The sequence below is a fragment of the Onychostruthus taczanowskii genome, unplaced genomic scaffold (genome assembly GCF_017590055.1).
Source record: "Onychostruthus taczanowskii isolate IOZ18803 unplaced genomic scaffold, ASM1759005v1 scaffold107, whole genome shotgun sequence".
In the NCBI taxonomy this organism is placed as follows: Eukaryota; Metazoa; Chordata; class Aves; order Passeriformes; family Passeridae; genus Onychostruthus; species Onychostruthus taczanowskii.
Window position 1 is genome coordinate 1,760,303 of NW_024497297.1, and position 20,664 is coordinate 1,780,966.

General features: G+C 42.4%; 1 protein-coding gene across 5 annotated transcripts in view; it reads right to left on the minus strand.

Moving 5' to 3' along the window:
* Window positions 1-4,623: 4,623 nt before the first annotated feature.
* The window catches only part of KCNIP1 (potassium voltage-gated channel interacting protein 1), a 294,849-nt gene continuing 278,808 nt past the window's right edge, over window positions 4,624-20,664 (minus strand). For 3 of the 5 annotated variants that reach the window (XM_041417879.1, XM_041417895.1, XM_041417905.1), the window contains 7 exons: window positions 18,257-18,381; window positions 12,120-12,189; window positions 10,613-10,683; window positions 8,883-8,990; window positions 7,731-7,835; window positions 7,095-7,157; window positions 4,624-4,888 (listed from right to left, as the gene is read on the minus strand). In XM_041417879.1, coding sequence (XP_041273813.1) covers window positions 4,841-4,888; window positions 7,095-7,157; window positions 7,731-7,835; window positions 8,883-8,990; window positions 10,613-10,683; window positions 12,120-12,189; window positions 18,257-18,381 — 590 coding nt within the window. In that variant the 3' untranslated portion in view covers window positions 4,624-4,840. Of the gene's footprint in view, window positions 4,889-7,094; window positions 7,158-7,730; window positions 7,836-8,882; window positions 8,991-10,612; window positions 10,710-12,091; window positions 12,190-18,256; window positions 18,386-20,664 lie in introns of all 5 variants that reach the window. The other 2 variants (XM_041417886.1, XM_041417870.1) reach the window with 2 other exon arrangements.

Consider the following 20,664-nt stretch of genomic DNA (forward strand, 5'->3'; position numbering starts at 1 on the left):
GACGAGATGCTTAGACTGCAGTAGTGATGGGCTCAGAATAAAACCAGAGCTGTCCAATATCTCGCAGCAGTAACTCAGGCTTCACCAGCCACTCAAACAAACCTCAGCCAAAAAGCGAACAAAAAGCCTACGCACGTGCTTTGAGCCCAAGACTGCTTTGCCTGGCAGCAGCTGGGACACATCCCAGGGAGTGAGAGGTTTTGAACAGGCAGTTAGCACACCTTCTTCTTGCAGAGGAAGGAAGAATTCCAGTCTGGCGTTGTCCAGAGGGCCCTGCTGTCTCTGGGAGCAGGAGGTGCCTGCAGGAGCGAGTGCTGGGCAGGCACTGCAGTGACACCAAGAGCACGTTTCACACAGACACCTTTATTTCCATATTTCCGCATGGATGAATGTTCTTTTTCCTGGGATGTACTGGTGGACAGATAATACCCTACAAAATGGAGTTTAGCAAATATATATATATATATATATATATATATATATATATATACACATATATATAGTCTGGCAAAATCACTTCTGCATTCCTCAGTGTGTCAGAATGGATGCTTACAATAAACCAAAGCTGAAGGGACACTGACATTTTGGGTTATTTTTCTTATCTATAACATAATATAGTGTTTGCAATTTTTTTTTCAACATGATTGTGTTTTCCTGCTTATACTTAAGCAGAACTGCAGAAGAGAAGAGCCATGCCTGTAACCTTTCAGTTTTCACTACCATAAGTTACTACCAGCGGTGCAGGTAGGACATTTCTGAACTTTACACAAGGGCCAAACTATCAGTTCAGCATATGCCACCACATCAAATGTAAGAGCACCCCTGAATGAGTGATGCAAATAAATGATTGGAATGTAAGTGTTAGCTCACGGCACAGTTCAGTTTCACAGCCCCCACGCACACAGATACATGTTTGAGTCCCACTTTTAAAAGTTTCATTGCAAAAGTTTCTTTTTTAACCTAATAGTGTCCCTTGAGAAAAAATACATACTGGGTTTAAGAAAGGACATCCTCCTACAGGTATTTGTTTTTATTATTAAAACAAACATTTTTAAAATCATTCAACAAAATTGAATACAAATTGCCATTGGAGAATAGCATTTGTAACAGTGAAGCTATACATGGCTGATCCATTAACATGGCTTTAGATATCACAAATTACATTATTTGCACATTTCCTTAGGTCTTTCATGGCACTTCCATAAAGAAGAAAAGTTTGACACACTGCTGCTACTCATCAGAGGCGACCCATGGACACAAGGGTGTTTGCTCCCCTCACATATTGCAGTCAGGAAATGCCACTGCCCATGATGCCTGAACCTCAGGGTATTTGTGTCTCAAGCTTTTAGCTTGGCTCATGGTTACTCACAATATTGCATTGCATTCAGAGGAACAGGGAAACAAACAGCCACAGAACAGGCACGGTACTTTTTTTTTCCTTTTTTTTTTTTTTTTCTTGTTTTTTTTTCTTTTTTTGCATTATCATTTATCACATTCCTATTTGTCAACAGATTGTTACCTAAAATGCATGTTAGAAAGGCTTTCTTTATAAAATGCTGGCATGAAGATGCAGACTAATGTTTGTAACTAGTGAAACAGTCAGAGTCCTGATTCAGACATTATTTAAACATTCATAACTAGCAGGAAATGTGCACAGTTGATAGCACTGACAGAGAATCTGACTGCCTTCTGTCTACTGGCAGGAGGATTGATGAGGGTGGGAGACTGGAGTAGCATAGTGTGTTTTCTTTAGAAATCTGTAGTAGTGTTTGTCATAAATATTGCATGCCCCGTTTATGAGCGAGCGGAGGCTTGGCAAGTTTACAGTAGAGTAACATTTACAGAAAACATGAAAAACAAACCAAAAGCCATTTCCATGCAGAGAGCGGCTCTCTCACAGTCACTGATGTCTCACCTGGCAGCTGGAGCACACCTGCCATGGACAGATGCTGCTGATGGAAAACCCAGAGGCCTTCTATGCACTAGTGCATCCCAGCCTCTGGCTGTAACAGTGGGATCAGGGACAAACACAGAGAAATCATTTGGTTTGCAATGGCAAGGACTCTGCCACAGGTGATTCTGCAATCTGAGCTTTGGGAAAATGCAGCTGTGGGTGACACTTTGGAAGTCCTCCTGTGTCAGCTACTGTGGGCTTCAGGTGAATCACAGAGCTCAACCCAGGGCTGAACATCAGGGGTGTACGGCAGGGGACTGACTCCAGTGGGATCCAAATCAAAGCTTGTTATCCTCTAAGAGCAGACTCAGCGTGGCTGTCAGCATGTCCCTCTCTACCTTATGCACCCTCATTGTTTCTGGCAGTGAAAAGCAGGCACAGTGGAGCAGTAAAGATGGCAGAAGTGCAGGGTCAGTATACTGGTACCCTGATCAGCAATGCACACAGCACACGCTGACAGTGACAGCAGCTGTTTGCTGCTGAGCTGGAGCCACGCTCAAGAGAAAACAGTGACAACTCTGGTGACAAAGGCAGCCCCCACAGAACTGCTGCCAGCAGGCCAGGAAACACAGATGAGGCCAAATTCATAATGGAAACTCCAGAAATTAATTTAGCTTCAGGGACTATGGCATCATGCAACTAATAACATTTTCTTTTGAAAAGGGCACATTCCAAACACTTCTGTCTATATGTGCCATTTCATAAGCACCCTTGAAACAAGACTATTAGAGGAAAAAGGCACTGTGCTAGCCTGATTCAAATCCTTAATTTCCATTGTCCTGACCGCTTCTCCCTCTGATGAAGTGAACTGCTTAGAATAATAGATGAAGCAGTTTTGATGGGAGGGAAAACCTGGTAATTATATTAAATTCTGTCATTTGCTAAAGTGATTGCAAGAATATTCAAGAAGGAATGATGTAAACTGTGTATTATTTCAGCTACAGCTGATGTCTTTACAAAGTGCCTGTTAAATAAAGCCTAAATAACCCAACAACTGGACAAGAGGTACTCCCACAGCAGAGCATCACTCCTGCAAATCCCAGCCTGTCACTGGAGCTGCTGGATCACTGCTGGGAGGAATTCATTAATGGTATTTGTATGAAAGGCAATAAACAAGATGGACTAAGGTGTCATTCCTGCAGACATGTAACTTCACTTGAACACCACTTTTGATGGCAAGGGAACAACTTAGAGAAATACAGTTAAGACTACATAGAAGTGTATGGAGGAGCACAGCAAAAGGGGAAAATACCCCATCTTGGGGAATTGGCATTATCATTATTCTAGGACTGATCAGACCTGCTTCTGTAATCAGGAATGATTCAATAGATGAAATTCTTATAAAATTAGGACTACAGAACTGAGGCATTCTGTATATTCTGTGTTAGAAAAACCTTCCACTTACATAATTTTTAAAATAAATTTTCAGTGCTAACAGTTTGTCTGTAATATAGTATGTGATACAATAAAAATAGATCCTTACTGGATGGGAATGATGCAGCACTATGGCAGGGACTGTCCCATCTGCGTGGTTTGAGCAGCTGGAAGAGTTGGCTGTTCCCTTCTTCCCTTCGCTTCTCAGCCATTGTCTGCCTGGAGATGGCAATGGCACTCTGGTGGGTCAGCTTTCCTAAAGGCTTCTTCACAGAAGGCTCAGACGTTCCCCAGCTGACAAATCATCTAACCTTGGTGTAAATTCACTACATGTAAATTCACTACATGAACTTTTCTGTTTTATTAATTAAAAAACCAAACCCCTAAACCAATACTCTACTGGGCATTCACAAAGAAATGGGGTTTATACAAGGCATGCTACAGCCTTGTAGGAAAAAAATATGGGGCCTGGGAGCTGATTCTGAGGCTAATTAGAACTCAAGAACTCCCAATCAAATGTGCTGGTCACTTTGTGGGTACCAAGGTCTCTATGTTGAAACACAGCTGTATCTTTGCTCTTCACAAAGTCAAACAAGAAAGCTTAAATAAATCCATAAGGGGGGTAAGACCTGACTGTAATGTCCAGTGATGAACCTAGGAAGTGTGTGCCAAACTACAGGCACATGGCCGTGGTGCTGCTGAGATGCACTGTGGAGAATCACCTGGTGTCCCTGGGACTCAGCAGGCAGCTGGGACCAGAGCAGGTGTTCATCTTTCTGTACCAGCCCTTACACACCTGCCTGGTCTCTTGCAAACTTACCATTCCTGAACAGGATTTGTTCTGTACTTTTATTAACATGTGCAACACGTTCTGCTCCTTTCTGACTCACCCTGGCATGAAGATCACCTGGTTAATATGTTCAGGAAGAACTCCATGAAACTCAGTGTAATGGCAACAGTGCACGTGAGATGATAAACAGGATCTCTGCAGCAATGGGGAAACTGGCTACATGGCCTGTCTGTTTGATGTCCCAGGTACATTGACTGTTCATTTTTTCACAGACTGTCCTGGCAGATTGGGGTTTTGTCAAAGCAGATTAACAGCAAAGGCATCCACAGAACATTGTGCCAAACAGAGGTATGGACTGAGATGTCACTTGCAATAGATGTCTGAATAGCTATCAACATGTGCTATCATAGGGAATTAAGCTTGCTAGATTAAAAGCAGAATTTGTGCCTAGCAAACAATGCTCTGTATTACTCATTGAACTTCGAGCAGCAGTTCTCTCTTGTGGGGATTTATTAAAATATTCACATGCTTCCAAAATGAAACAAAAGTCCACCAGCATCTTCCGGTGAGAAATGGTGGGATCAGTTGCATTCAATTGCCATTTGGTTGGACATGTCGTACAAAATCCTCACACACTGGACATGGCTCAGTTGTAAAATCTTTCACCCAGAAAGAAGATCTTTGTTACACACAAGTCTCAGACTCCTCCAGTGCTCATCTGGTTACATGACATTCTCAAAGAGCTGTAAGGATCGCATGATATTGTCATCCTGAAAGCAAGAAGAAGATACTCCCATGAAACCAGCATGGACAAGCACAATTCATAACTCTGCTTCAGCACCAGAGAGCTGTGCAGCTGCTCTGGCAGGCAGCAGCCTTGCTCTGGGAATGCTTTCCCCCTCTGTGAACTGGGGCTCAGTGCCCAGGCCTGATCCAGCACAGCAGCTGGCTTGTGCTTTGGCCCTGGGTTGGTTTGAGGCACACCAAGCACAGGGTCTTCTCCTGAGCCTGATGTCCAGCACGGCTGTGCCGGGCAGGGCACCGGCTTGGTGCCTGTGCTCAACCCTCAGAACCCCTCCCTGACCCTGGGTGTGCAAATGTGCTCCACAAGTCCAAATGGAATGGCAGGTTTTGAAACAACAAGCAAACTGCCTTGAGGGAGCACTTCCTGCCAGAAATTCCAGTTCAAACCCAAAACACATGCAATCTGTGCAACCTCAGCCTCTCTGAGGTTCCTAGAGCCAAATGAGAAATTTACAGACAGACACAAGGGAAATCCTGGATTATTTCTCCTGAAGTATTGGAATTTCACTTTGAGATAAGAACCAGAGGAGTATTCAAAAACATAGTGGTGTTTTTTTTCCCCCAGGAATTCAGTTTAGAACAGCTGTTTGCCTGTAACATGAAAACAATTTTCCACATTGAGCAGCTTAAGAGATCTGTTGCACTGCATTCCTCAGTCGTTTTGTGAGGCTGCATTACCCCTGTCACTGCTCACTCTGTAGCAGTTGGAAGCCAATCAACCTCTCCAGGGTCATGCCAGGGCTTCACTGTCCTCAGGGCACAGCCGCTGCAATGACACAGGTGAGCACTGCGGTGCACTCTGGTTTGTTTTTCATAAAGATAAAAAGAATAAATCCTGGTGTTGCAGGGTTTGCTCCTGCCTGCCAGGAAACAGCAGCTGACAGTGCATCAGCCTGCCCAGCTCCCAGTGGCAGGATGGCAGCAGAAGGAACCAAACCCAAACAGGGACAGAGAATTAAAACTCTAACAGTTATAGGTCAGCCTATAAAGCTGCTTCAATACTGAGACCACCTGATCATACACACACCTACAGGCAAGTCACAAACGTGCAGAATAATACACAACACAAATGAGTAAATAAAGAAGGTGCCAAAAATAAGCCAAACAATCAGGCGGGACCAAGAATAAAGTAACTGAAAAACATTAGCTTTCTATTATGCATCTGCTAAACAAGGATTTGGCTGCCTGAAGTCCATGACTAAGACTTGGATGTGGCCAGAGCCAGGTTTGACACCAAAGCAGCAGAAGCCAGCCCAGCCCTCCACAGTGAGCACCTTCCCCTTGCTCAGGGACAGAAGAGCTGTCCAGCTGCAGAACCTGGAAGAATTTTCCAGGCAATATAAAATGCACAGAAGGGCCAATATGCAATTTGGTGCACCAATATAAACATACCAAAAGGCAGAGGTTACCTTTGACATTATTATTGTAGTGGTCAAATATTAGAGATATCTCAGAGTGAATATGCACACAATCCAGGTCTAAGACAACAGACATTAGGCCAATGCATGTTAACTCAGATGCTTCTTTGTGCCACTGCTAAAAGTACCAACAAATCTTAACACAGCCAACCTCATACATGGAATTTGCAAGAGAGGGCTTACTTCCAAAACAGAGGAAAAATGAAAGTCATTGCTACAAAGACAGCACTTTCTTTTAATGTTTGACCATGAAAACATCAACTGGTTTTATAACTCAATGTTGTAATTGCAAGAATTTGAGAAACCTTTGACTCTGGGCAGTTCCAGCAAGGTGGTACCTGATAATGACATCTGGGGCAGCACACAGAGACAGCAGAAGACTCTCAAAATGAAGAAAAAAACCCCAAAACCAAACCAACAAAACCCCAAAACAACATGAGACAGTTAAGAGCTTTCTACACAGTTGTCTGCTTGTCTGTAGAATCAGGGACTGCAGTCCACTCAGGAAAATAGAAGCACTGCACATGAAGACATCATCTCCCATGTTCTGCTTCACCCTACCTCACTATTGAGTCACAGGCTTCACAGGGCATCACAAACTGAGTCGTGAAGCTATTTTGGTTTAAGTTTTTTTTTTTTTCCACAGAGCAAAGAAAACCCAGGATCCTGAGCAGCATCTTGTTTCAAACAGAGTTTATCCAAAGGGAAGCAAATTATGTGACATGAGATAGAGCAGTTATAATTTAGTCCTTACCTCTTGACACGATTCAATAAACTCATCTAGAGTTACAACTCCATCTTTGTTTTTATCCATTTTCTGCAAAATAGAATAATGTAAAAATTAGTTTACATTGGTAACACAGTTGTTACAGTACAGTATCTTAGTTGATGCAACGTGAATAAAGCTGGGTACTTAAGCTTAGCCCACAGACTAAGTGGCCAGTGGCCAGTGCTGGATTGGCCAACTGCTAAGGACTTGTTTACTCTGGAATTTGGAGCACTTTTGAGGTCATCTCGAACTGCTTTCTTGACACACACCAGAACCTCTGTCCTTAATTCCATCGTTTATTTATTCACTGCCTGACCGACACCGACCCACACCCACATTCCTCTCAGTCCTTAGGGCAACTGAGAGAAGCAGCACAGAAAGCCTGCAACACATGCAGAGGCTTCAGACTTACTGGACGTGGTGCATCTCAAGGCAAAGGGTCAGGCTAAGAGACATGGGAGATACCTTTGGAGCCAGGAAATCAGCAGGCTTTGCACTGCTAGGCTGAGTAGCTGCTAGGGTTTATTTTGAAATATATAATGAGGTATAGACTCAGCTTTACAGGAAAGTCTATCAGTGCCTAGTTCAAGTCTTAAGAAAAACCAATAAAAACCCAGGTACCTGGAAAAACACTTCTACATGCTGCCTTGGTGCTTCTTCCTTGAGCACTGGATACGTGTATTTTCCCATCATATCATAAATTGCCTTTACGATATCCATCATTTCCTGCCATGGCAGCACGCCAGCACAAACACAGAAAGGAAATTAATAGAAATGAGGGCCCATTTCTGTCTTGCACTGCCCTATTCTTCACCCTCCTTCTCCTATGAAAAACCAGCACCTGGAATGCCTGTGCATGTGCATGGAGACAGATGTACCAGACATATAAACACCCTATAGAAAGAATTGCTTCCCTCTGCCCTCACAGTGCCACATGCTCCCAGTGCTCCCTCCCCTGGCCTGGCCTGGCTCTGACACAGCAGGTGCTGGCAGCAAGGGCTGTGCTCAGCCCTGTGCTGTGGCACCAACCCTGCCCCAAGGGTCTCCTCTAGGGTCAGGGACTCTCACAGTTGAACTGGGAATCTGCTCCCTCCCCATACCTTGCACAAATTGCCCCTCAGCTCCATGACCAGTGGCAGTAACTGCAAATCCTCCAGGGATGCACAATGGGTTTGAATGGACCAAGTGGTATTTGACACATATTCAATAAATACACATATGTGTATTTATTCACATATTCAGTGTCACATATGTGACACATATTCATATGATTCAAGATCATATTCAATTTGACACATATTTGACACATATTTGACACATATTTGACACCATGCTCAAAGCCAAGGCTTCCCCTAATGGGAACAAGCAACACCAGATAAGAAGACAAAAACAGATGACAATGCAGGATTTGGTAGTGGTGCTGCTTCAGAGGACCCCCACAGTATCTCCCCTTGCAGAAAGCAAGCCCTTGAGCCTCAGTCACAAAGTACTGACACCATTACCCTCCCCTTCACAAAGCTTATGTGGCTCAGAGGTGTAACCAGCATTTTGCCCCTGGATAACACAATTCATTAAAGGTACCACAACATAGGAAAACACGTATAGAAAATCATGCAGTAAGACCACTATGCATTTTGCTTCCACACAGACAAATGCATGAGTCCACTCTGATTAGCGTTTAATTAGCTGCATGTATAATTAATTGTGTTCTGCAACAAAACCCAATCAACTCTCCCTTCCAAAATCAACCATATTTGTCAGGAACAGCCTTACCTCCTTGTTTATATAGCCATCCTTATTTATGTCATACAGATTAAATGTCCATCTCAGCTTTTCGTGAACAGTTCCCCGTAGCAGAATGGACAGTGCCATCACAAAATCCTGGTTTGGGGCAGTGAAAGAAGTGTGAATTCTCATAACATCCTAAAGTCACCCTTTTTATACAATGCCAGTCAAAAGATTAATCTTTTTAGGATGGAGCATATGCTTATCAAACTCTTTTGGCTCCCTTTTCCAAAAATGTGTCCTCCCTGACTGAACTGAATGGTTAAAGCATTCCCTGAGATGACTGGTCTTTAAGAGCACTGCCAGATGCTCCAGTAGCCTTTCTCCTCCCTGCTGAAAGGACCTGTCACTCAGATTGCCACCACCTGATTAAACACAGCTGGATTGTGCCTGTGGAAGTAGAAGCTGATGCTTTTTAATCCCCTGACCGAGGTGTTGGCAAAGAAGGGAGAAAATCCTATCTGAGAGGTAAACTCCTCTGACACAGGAAGCCCTAGATTTTGCTCTCTGGCAAAATCTGTCAGACTTGACCAGATGTTATTCCCACCACTAATTACTCAGTGTGGGACACATAATTTTAATTGGTTTTCTTTGCTTACAGTAAACATACTGCTTCTGATAACTGTGATTTATTAATTATACTGCACAGTGGCTCAGGTATTGAGAGTAGCATAGCTACAGGGAATTTTTAGTGCAGGCAGAGTTTCAGGCTAACAGAGCTATACAGCTCCTGATAACTCATTTAATAGCTTTAGTCACCTCCAGGAGCTCTGCGTGGGGCAGTGCAGCACTGCTTAGAAACCTCTGCTCCTTTTTGCCAAGCCTCTGAGGAATTTGAATTTGTTGATAAAAAAAGGGGACAAAATTCTCATGTTTGACAACCAGTTAAGAGACAGATCTGCCAGGAATGAAAGTTCAGCACTTTCTAGGTTTGGAGTTTCTTTGTTTGTTTGTTATTTTAACAGCATTTTCCTGTTCTCAGACTGTTTAGGTTTCTGAACACCTTCAGCTGCTGAGGAGCTGCCCCATGCAAACCTCCCACTGCAGCTCTTGCCACAGAGACACACAGATACATATGGAAACATCCAATTTTGCATTTAATGAACGGATACATTTCCCAGTCTTACCTGGAAATTAATAGAGGTTTTGGACATTTGACAGCAAAGGCTGCCTATGATTTGTAGTTCTATAGGAGTTTCATAGTCTTTAAAACTATGAAGTTCATCCTCCAGAAGTCTATGACTTAATACATCCCTTTGTTGCACTCCTACAGCTATGGGCTGAGCATGAAGAGGGGTTGTTTGTAGCCACTGCAACAGGCCTTTTAGTTAAAGTGTGTATTTAGTTTCCAAGTACCTGAGATGCTTGTTCAACACATCATGCAATGCATGATGACTGCAGAAGGTACAAGATGCAAGTTCTCTTTGTCCCTCATCTCATTACACATGGGATTCTCCTCAGCCACTCCTCTCTGCTGCATAAACCTCTGCACTTTCTCCCTCTGATCCCGAGGCACAATCTAGATATTTCTTTACTGACATGGAACTGCATCTGAATAAACTAAAGTGAACTAGATTTGAAAGCACTGACTGGCTTTAGACTGAAATCTCTAATCTTTAATCCAACAAGTCCTACTACTTTGCAATGAAGACTGGACAGAAAAGGTTAAAACCACAAAATTGAGAAAGTGGCATGGATGGAAGATGCAAAGCAATCACCTCGAACTTCACGGAGCCATTCTGAGCAGTGTCGAAGGCATTGAAGAGGTAATGTGCATACATGCTGGCATCTGAAAGGCACAAAGGGCAGGGACTCCTCATACACTGATGATTCTAAAGTCATGACCTTATTTTCCTTCTGTATACAACTCAACCCTGATGCATTGCCAGGTAGTCTATGAACCAGTAAATGTAATCATGCACTTGCAAAATCCTGGCACCCTTCCTTAAAACAACCTTGACATGGAAAAGCTTTTATTACAGTAGAAACTGTTTGGATTTTGGAGCATTACCTGAAAGAATGAGCAGGAAATCCCACCAACCATGAGTGTCTCTGGTTCAAATGGTGGGAAACACAGCAAAACCACTGAGGAGTGACTGCAGTCTGCAGCATCCTTTCTCTACCTTTTTGTTTTGTGGGAGACACAGCAGAGACCCTCCCCCAGGAAATGCCCAGCTTCAGAAGGGTCTTGCTACAGTTCCTTGAGTTTGACCCATGGCTGCTGGAGAGCAATCTCACTCAGAGGTAGGTTTTTGTCCTTTTGAATCTTAAACTGCTGGGTTTACAAAATCACAACAGGAAATCATAAAATTCATACTGAAATTTAATGCAAACCTTTTATAGGTGTACCTCTTTGAGGTCCCACGGGTTGTAAAACATAAGCATAATATGTTTTATTTTGACATTTAGTTGAAAAAACACTTGTTAATGACCTTCTTTAAATAAATGTACATGCACACATACACCCTTGCAGAAAGGTCAGTCATTATTCCCCAAAGACTGTGTTCTGCTCCTACAGAGTGGGATATTTTGGAAAGTCTCAAATACTTAATCTTTTGCTAAAAAACCACTTAAATGACTAAGTTCATTCAATTTGAGAAAAGCATCTCTACAAAACATATCCAATTAGAATATATAGATTCTTGATTTTTTAAAAGGCAAGAACCTCTACTATTTGAGAGATTTAATACAATACCTTAATATGCCCATTCATGACATGGCCCTGTTTTAGTCACATAAACACCAAAAATGATAATTTCAGGTATCCAGGAGTTTACTTATCAACTAGAAACTGCTTTAAGAATTTTAAGGAGATTTTGATTGATTTTCAGGCCAAAAAGAAGTCTCAGACCCTCCTGTGCTAGACACTACATGCCCAGCAGTTCAACAGCAGGGAAGCAGAGACACACTGAGGGGAAGCAATTCCACTTTCTGCCAGCAGAAAGAACAGAACAAAGCATCAACCCCCAGTTTCTGTTTTGGACCTGGGGAAGGAAGAGCTGACATTGAGGGGCAATCTTTATGGGGGTTTTTCTATGTGAAATAACTGTTTAAAGGGCCTAAAATGTTATTACCTTGATGTTTGTGTTTCTGTCTAAAATCCCTCAAAGCTTCAGCTTGATTCCCATTTCTCACACAGATGATCTGCAGCAGTTTTGCAGCCAGCGGGCAGTAGGCAATGTTAGGGCTTCAATAACCCTGACAGACACAAAGCACTCCACTTACCTCCATGAGGAAAAAACTGTGCATAGATCTGTTTGAATGTTTCTTCATTAACAACCCCACTAGGACATTCCTGTTGGAAAACAAAAGGAAAAAAAGAGAGAAAGAGAATCAAGAAAAACACAGGTTTGTAAAGGTTCATTTGCAAAACTCTACAAGCCCGAAGAGAGCAATGAAACAAATCACCTTCCTGTTCTCACAGTGCTCTGCATGCACAGGCTGTGCAGCTGGAGAAATTAAAGTAATTCAGAGTGCAGTTTCATCCTAAGCATCTCACAAAGCTGGCTCACCATTATTAACATTTCTAACTGTGTTTTCAGCAGTTTAATTGCTGTTTTTTAATCCTCAGCAGTAGACCAGGTGAACAATCCATAGCACACTAGTAAGTCCTTACAAACAAACCTCAATAATAAACACACCTCCACCAGCTCAGTGCTGCTATAACACACATTACAGAGCCTTGGGCACTGCTACCTAACCATGTGATGTTTTCGGTTAGAGAAAGTACTTCTCAGTTGATGGCACTATTCCTCAAATTTGCCTATCAACCAATTTTGAAAATTAAACCAGAGCAAACCAATAAAATAACTACATCACTCAGCCTTTCTCACAGAGCACAGAATTACAGACACAGAAAAGTCAGCTTCCTCACATACTCTGAGCCACTGATCAGTAGAGACCCTGGGGTCTGTGTCCTGCTGCAGCACTGACCCCACTCAGCCATTTAATTCCCCAAGCTCCCATCAGGGAGGGAGGAGGGAACAAGAGCACTCTCCCTGCTGGTAGGAGGTGCTGGAGATGGATTATCTGAGCAGGCTAACAAGACTCTCTCACAAGACTCTCAGAACTGGCACATATGGCCGGGCTTGATGCTTATCCTGAGCTGAAGGGCAGACATGGGATCAAGAAAGTTCCCCTTTTCCTGGCACTACACTCACTCCATGCATCCCTCTCTGCATCATGCTGTGATCCCTGCCTCACTTTAACACAGGTGCTTCAGGCGGGAACTTCGCAAAATATAACCCTTTGCACAAGGAACCACCAGCTTTCCATTCTTGGAACCTGACTCCTACTACCTTGCCTGATAGTACTGAACTGCTGTTTAGACAGAGCCAGCAAACAGTCAATCTGACAACTTTTCTATGTGCCACTTGTGATTTTGTAGGTTGCAAAGTTTCTAGTTAGATGAGTATTCTCGAACTGTTCCAGAGCTCCTCATAAAACATCTGTTGCCTGGTTTCCTTAGCACAAGAAAAGTGGTTACTTTTTCACCTGTAAAACAGAAATCGTCAAAAGAACATAATTAAATAGAAGCTAACAGCTACCATAAGAGATTCTCCCAAGTATTTCCTAAACATTAATGTTTTCTAAAGCTTGTAAGCTAACATACATTAAATAAATCATCTGGTATTTATTTATGATATCTTTCAATCATTGGTCAGATCCAGAACCATATCCACAGCCATTCTTGAGTAGCAGTGTTCTTCTTGGTCACTGAAGTGCTGTTGCTACTAGATCGCACAGGGCCCTAGCGAAGCATTTCACCAAATTATCATTCTTTTTAAAACCAAGCCTGGCACAATTGGCCCATCCTTTCCACCACAGTGCTACACCAAGATTTATTTCCTTCTCTCCTCGTGGGAAGACAACTGTTACACTCTCTAAGAACCACAACTTCACCTGCTGAAAGATGGATTGTAGTTGAGGGATTGATCATTTTTTTTCTCTATGTTTCCCACAATTGCAGAGTCCCTGAGGTCCCTTCCCTCTGTTTATCTCCAGAGATGTGCATGTGGCTGCTGCTGCTGCTGCTGCCTGTGCTCTCTCACAGGGGCAAGGGCTACCCTGGCAGTTGGGCCATTGGGCCTGCTTAATTTTCTGAATTTCTAAGTGATCCTTATTGCTTCTGATGCTCCATCTGGAAGCCAAATGAAAGTTTGCATCACAGCTCTAGGAGTTCTGGGGAGAGGCAGTGCTGACATTGATCAGCCCATTTAGCTCTCTATAACTGGATTGCTTTCAGACACATATGCAACTACCAATTTATTTGCAGTTAATTGATCACAATTTTTGTTTTATAAGAGCCAAATAATGCTCCAGAGGCCTCATTACTGCTATAGTACTACTTAATTCTGCTGACTCGAAAGAAATCTCTCTTGTGAAACAGAGCAGGTGAGCTTAGTGTCAATTTAAATTCCACTGAAGTTAATAAAGATTTACTCATTCAAGAAAAAATCCTTGTCAGTAAGAAGAACACAGTCCTTCACTGTATTTATAAGTATTTATAAGACTTTCCTTTGATAGCAGGGTTTTAGGTTAACCCTTCTCATTTCCTTAACCTAATAATTCTTTTAAAATGCTGAACAGTGAACATTTTTTTGTCATCAAGCACAGAACAAACCCCTCATTTTCCCAGGGCTGACTATCAAGCTCTGGCAGCACAAGCTGTGCATCTGAACTCACCCTCTTCTTTTAAATCACTATACCACAAAGGAACTGAATCCACGTAAAAACCAAACACACCAACCAACAAAACCAAAAGGAAAATAAAACGGCAGTTGTATTTTTCCTCTGCTGGAATCAGAAATAAACTTCACTGATTGCTTTCAGAGATGTGCAAAGCCGGGAGCTGAGCATGCCCTGCCTTTTAGACCCTCCTCAGCTGAGCTGGCCAGAACATGAGGATGAGTACCCAGGGTCATGTTTTGCTAAATTAGAGGTACTAAGTTACCCGACCACAGACAAACGCACAATCCAGATTTGCATCTCTAAGCGCTCACACATTCCACGCAGTTTGTTGGTCTATGTTCTCCCACTTTGGAGATGTTTTGGGGATTATTAAAGTATGAGAACATTTCTCCCTTGCTTGTACTGCTCACTTTAACCTCTGTAATCCTGCTTTGTTTACAATTACATCTCATACTACCCTTTGTTACAGATTTGCTAAAATACTCACACTAAAGCAAGGTAAGGATGTCTCCAGTAGCCCCCCAGTCATTTGGGTGTCTGTTTCCTGATCCAGTATTAAGAAATTATTCCTTGCAGCTAACAAGCATTTCCCCTAACAGCACAAACCTCCCCACTGAGCAAAAAAACCCACAAAACTCCCAGTTCTTTTAAATCCATGTAGTCTATTCCAAAGAATGCAAGCCATGAAATATGACCTAAGTGGAAGATCCTGAATTATCAAACTCAAATCTCTGTATTGTTGGTCACTTCATTAGACATCAGTTTATCAATTTTCATAATAAAAACACTTCCTTGCTCTCCTCCCTGCAATTCCATAACTGGCCACCAAACTTTACTCCTCTGGGGGGCAGAAACTTTCTTCTCATTCCAGCCTATGTCTATTCATGGTCATTCTGTTTCTGTGCCAATACTGCTGTTTAGCTCAAACAGTTCTGGTGGTTTTGTAGACAGAAGGTATCACATTTTCTTTTGTTGTACCAAAGCAAGACCCACCAAAGGCTCTGATGGGTTTGCCTGTTACTATACTTTTTTAGAATCCCAACCAAAGAGATGGCACCAAACACCTCATGCTAGTCTGGCTCCAGTTTTACCACAGCTAACAGAGAAGTGCAAAGGAGACCATTCACATAATGCAGAATCCTTCGGGCAGAGGCAACTGCTAGATAAATGTGTACAGTTGGTCCTGGAACTAAGAGATGCTGGAGGGGGGCATCCTCTCACAACTGGAAAAGCAAGCTGAATGCAAAGAGAGGGAACATTTGGCCAGGCAGCAATAATGTAGGCCTGGTTAGCATACTCGGCTTCTTTGGAGATGAATTTATTGGCATCCTCTATCACTCTGGGGCAAAACCGCCAGACCAGACTAGTGACACCCTGGGTAAAGACTGAGACGATGTGGAGGGAGGTGGGGCAACAGAATTCAGAGACAAAGAAAGAACAGGTTTAAAGGTACTGAGAATTAGCACCCTGGTCAGACAAGCACTAGTCCAGAGGCCAGCCCAGGCTGTGCTGAGCTGCCTTTGGTGGAACACCATCCCTGCAGCCAGAACCTCCATCCCTCTGTCCCCTACACAAGTTCCTGCAAATTGCTCTGTGATTATCCAGGTGTTGCCTTGTGATTAAACAGGACTGTGCAATAATCACTGAGAGCAAGCAGTGAGTACAAGCCAGGGGGAAAATTACTGTATTCCCAAAGAGATTTTGAATCTCCAGATGGCACTGTAACATCATTCCAAGGAACAGACTGTTTGGTACAATAGCAAATACAGTAACAGATGAACCAGTTTGCCTCCTATGCATAATTACCCATCCCATTGAAACCAGGATTTGTAGCCTACCATTGTTAAAGCTGCACTTTCATGTCAATTTAAACCTACATAGGAAACTTTGTGTATATTGTATAAAACAGTCTGCTTTGTCCTAATATCCAGATATAAACCAAGACCTTGCCATCACTACCAATTAATACTAAGACCTTCAATGATGTCCTAGGTTTAGGTCACAAGTTAAATGTCCTTGTCTGCCACTATTGCCCTGGGAGGTAATGCCTCTGTAGTGCAAAGTCCTAGTAGAATTGGAAAAGGCATGGGGTAAATGTCCTGCAAGCTGAGAGTGCTCCAGGTCATCCTCACTGGTTTGCATCTGCAGCTGCAAATCCCCCCAGCACAGAGCAGAGCTCTCCCACACAGCATTCCTACCCAACAGCGACACAGAAATCACTGCAGAGATCTTAGCAAAACTGGGTTTAACATAACTCCGTAGGCAGTCATGTCATATCAGGGTGTTAACATGCCAAGCTCTGTCTCAAAAGCCGTGTGATTTCCTGCTGGCTGGCAAAAGCATAAAGATATATCAGTGTTCAGTTAGGAAACTTCACACATGAAATGACCTCCTGCATACAGCAAAGGCTGCAGAAATATGCCACATGCACCAACAAAAATACAGAAAGCTGAACTGTGTTTTGGGCCACTTAGGTGAGCAGAGAAATAAAGGGTGAAACCACCAGCCTCCTTGGAAAAGTCAAATATACACTGGAAATGTGATTTGATCAAAAATTTTTACAATCTGTCAAAAAGAAAGGCCCTTCTCAAAGTCCTGCAGGTTCCTCAGCACTGCCTGTATTTGAGGTAGCTCCGCTTTCTTTTGACAAGTTTTTACCCAAGTTTTTACTGAGAAATGTTAGCATTTTGCTGTAATTGTTTCTAAATGCTGGAGCTGTCCTGCAAGAAAATATAAAAACCATTCTGTGTTTATTGAGCCAGTTTGATTCTGATCAAACTGTGTTTGTGTTAATCATCATTAAAACATCAGCTGGCACAAACCACCTGGGTGAAATCCTGACCCTCAGGCAAACATGTAATGAGTACTCATTCTTCAAGGTCCATAAAGCATCTGCTTCATGTAACCTCAACATTCCCCATCCATTTCTCCTGACTGTAAGGAGCCTCTGAGAGGCAGCAGCAGAGGCAGGCTGAGGCTTGGGAGCTGCAGACTCTGGACTCCCAGGGAGCCTGGCTGGAACGGCGGCTCCCAAGGCTGGGCGCTGCTGGAGCTGGAGCTGCTCTGCACACCCAGTCACGCCAGCTGGCACTGCTGCCTCTTGCCCAGAAATCTGCAGCCTCTCTCTGGTCTCCTCAGTCTTAACAGACATTCAACTTTTGATTTCTCTTTGGCTTCTGCCACTCCAGCCTTATTCCCTACTTATGCAGGACCTTAAAGTCCTAAAGTGCTCTACTACAAGAGCAAGATTTCTGCAGCTAGAGAAGGGATGAAATATCCATCCTGGGCATCTAATTACAAGGGAACAGTACCACTTATATTTCAACATGAGGAGATGACAACAAGGCTTAAATAAGTAGCCATAAAAACATTTTCAGGTTATCTTCAAGTACTGGCACAGCTGAGGAAACTGAAGTCTGCTTGCTGACATTTGGGGAACAAGTTTAATGAGACCATTATGTGCTGAATATTCATCCAAACCCAGTTTCAGGCAGATTGCAGTGTCATAAATATTAGATGGAGAGGCAGATTGTGCTCATTTTGCTGTGGTAAGGGAGATCTTATACAAAACTACTAATTCTTAGCAGGGGAATAATACAAAATCGAGCTGAGCAGTTGAGGCTGGTGAGGACATACATATTAGACTCTGTTCATTGCAGTACTGTTCTTACATTTTTAAATCCTCTGTAAAGAACTTGAAGTTCTCTTTTAGTGAAATTGGTTTGTGCTTCAAGCTGTTCCAGTCCCTCGGGTCTATGGCACACTGTCGTCATTTCTAATTCATCTTCAATTTTATCTGAAAGAGAAGACAGGAAAATATTTATTTTGGCTTTTACCTTTGCTCTTTTAACATGATGGATAGGACAGACCGGATTTCAAGAGCAACAGATCAAAAAGAAACCACCAACAGAACTGATCTGTGTGACTGTTTTCAACCTCCTGAAATGAAAATAAAAGCCACAGGGGTAAAGTAATAGCTCACATTTCTTCCTGGGCTGCCAATTAGCTGCCCATCCACAGAGCCAAAATGGTGGTGAGAGCAGCAGGGCAGCAGCAGACACATTGCTCCAAAAGGCAACCACAGACATTTCATACCTAAATATTGAGACAGTGTGGAGGAATGGCACTTCTAAAGTACTGGCTTTAGCTTTCTAACTGTGCAAATATACCTGAGAGAGCAGACATGCTCAGGCATATCAGACAGTGACCTTATACTGGGGAGGGAAACTCCTCTGTGTGCTAACCAAAAAGCTTGCTCTAGAGACATTGAAGGTCACTTTAGTCCTAGGAGAAATTCAAATTTTGTCTACAGTTGCAGAATCTGGAATTAATTCAGCCTGAATTTAGAAGGAGTTTTTGGAGAAAGAGATAAAAAACAAAAAACACTTCTATGCATTTTATTCAAGAGAGTGTTCTTCTACAAGGAAGAAAAATACTATCACACCCTGATTTACCATAACCTCACTTCATTTTTGATGTATGTTTTCCCCTGTCAAGCCCTTCCCCCAGCAGTCTATGCAATGCCCAAATACATAGATATTTAATGTCTATCAGTTTGAGATTCTCTAAACTTCAAGGACCAGATTCAGCCTTCAGCTGACATGAAAATTCAATCCAGATCCAAAAGGTGCTTGGCATAAAAGCAAACACTCCCCTTACTGTCAAAAACTGCACAATTCATATCTTGTAAAAACATTTTAGGCTATTTGGCTCAAGCACAATATAGTCATTTCTGTTGTAAGCCAACAATTTAAATCAAAATTTGCAAGCAAATAGAATTACTCCAAATAGAGGAAAGGCATGAATTCAGAGCAGACTGGCTCAGTGAAAGAACAGACCAGTCCAAAGGTGTATTTTCGTAAGCTAATTAATTTTGCAGAGATACACACACACACATATATATACACACATACATATATGTATATTAAATTGAACATTATTAAGGGAGGGAACATGTCAGTAAATGCTAATGGTTAATTAACATTTAATTAACATTTTGTCAGTATTAAGAAACTGGTTCAAAATACTGGTGAATTCAGCCATCCTCTTCATCTACCACATCTGCAGCATCACAGTCATCATTTGTAGGCCTTGAACAGATAAAATGCATTCCTAAATCCTGTTCTGAGGGTCCCTTGCACAGCAGGAGAATAAAGGTGAGAGGCTGTAACAGCAAGAAAAGGAGCAGAATATCAGCTGTTCATGATGAAGAAAAAGGGACTGAAGGCTGGCAAGGGGCCAAAAGAAGCCTGAAGTACACACCTTCCCCACACAAAGGGAAAATGAAGAGTCTAGAAATTACAGCTTCTGTTAGAATAAAGGAAATATAAAAGGATGTCTGCTACAGGAAAAAGTAATTTGAAATAAGGGAGAAAAGCCATTTTCTTTGCACAAGAATTAATGACACAAAACGAAGGAATACAGAAGCTGTGAAGAGAAAATTGTGGAGAAAAAACTCTTTAAAATGAGGAACGAGAAATGAGTGGTTGAAAAAAGGAAAGAAAATCCACCTCAATAGTCCTCACTCTCCCCAAAGATTTGGCTTTTTTTTTGTTATTCATTTCCTTTCAGTGCTTGCTCTCAAGTCAGCTCTTTTCAACCTGTTTCTCCCATTCCCTGATAGCCTATAAATTAACCACAGAAACTTCAGTGGCAAACCAGGAGATTGGCACTTCCTCCTCTGCCCTCGTTTTTTATCATGGGCATTGTATTTTCTTTTATTTGCATTTTCATTATCATCCTGGCTCAGTCCCTCCAGCTCTTCAGAGGTGTCACTGCATGAAATATGAGCTCTTGCATTTATTACAACTACAGTTTTATTAAACTGAAGTTCAGTGAGGGTGGTGAGTGCAAGCAGAAGTGTATATACATTAACACATGCAAATTTAAACTTCTGATAGGAATGATGTTAAGATATTTTATCTAATACCACATTCTTCCTCAGTTTTGCCTTGTTTACAGTTTTCTTCTGAGAGATTTGAGTGTAGGAAACAACCTTGCTGCTGTTTTAAAATTAATTTTCTTCTTCAATTCACTGATGCATGAACAGACCTTGGGACCAACTGCACACACAGTGAGG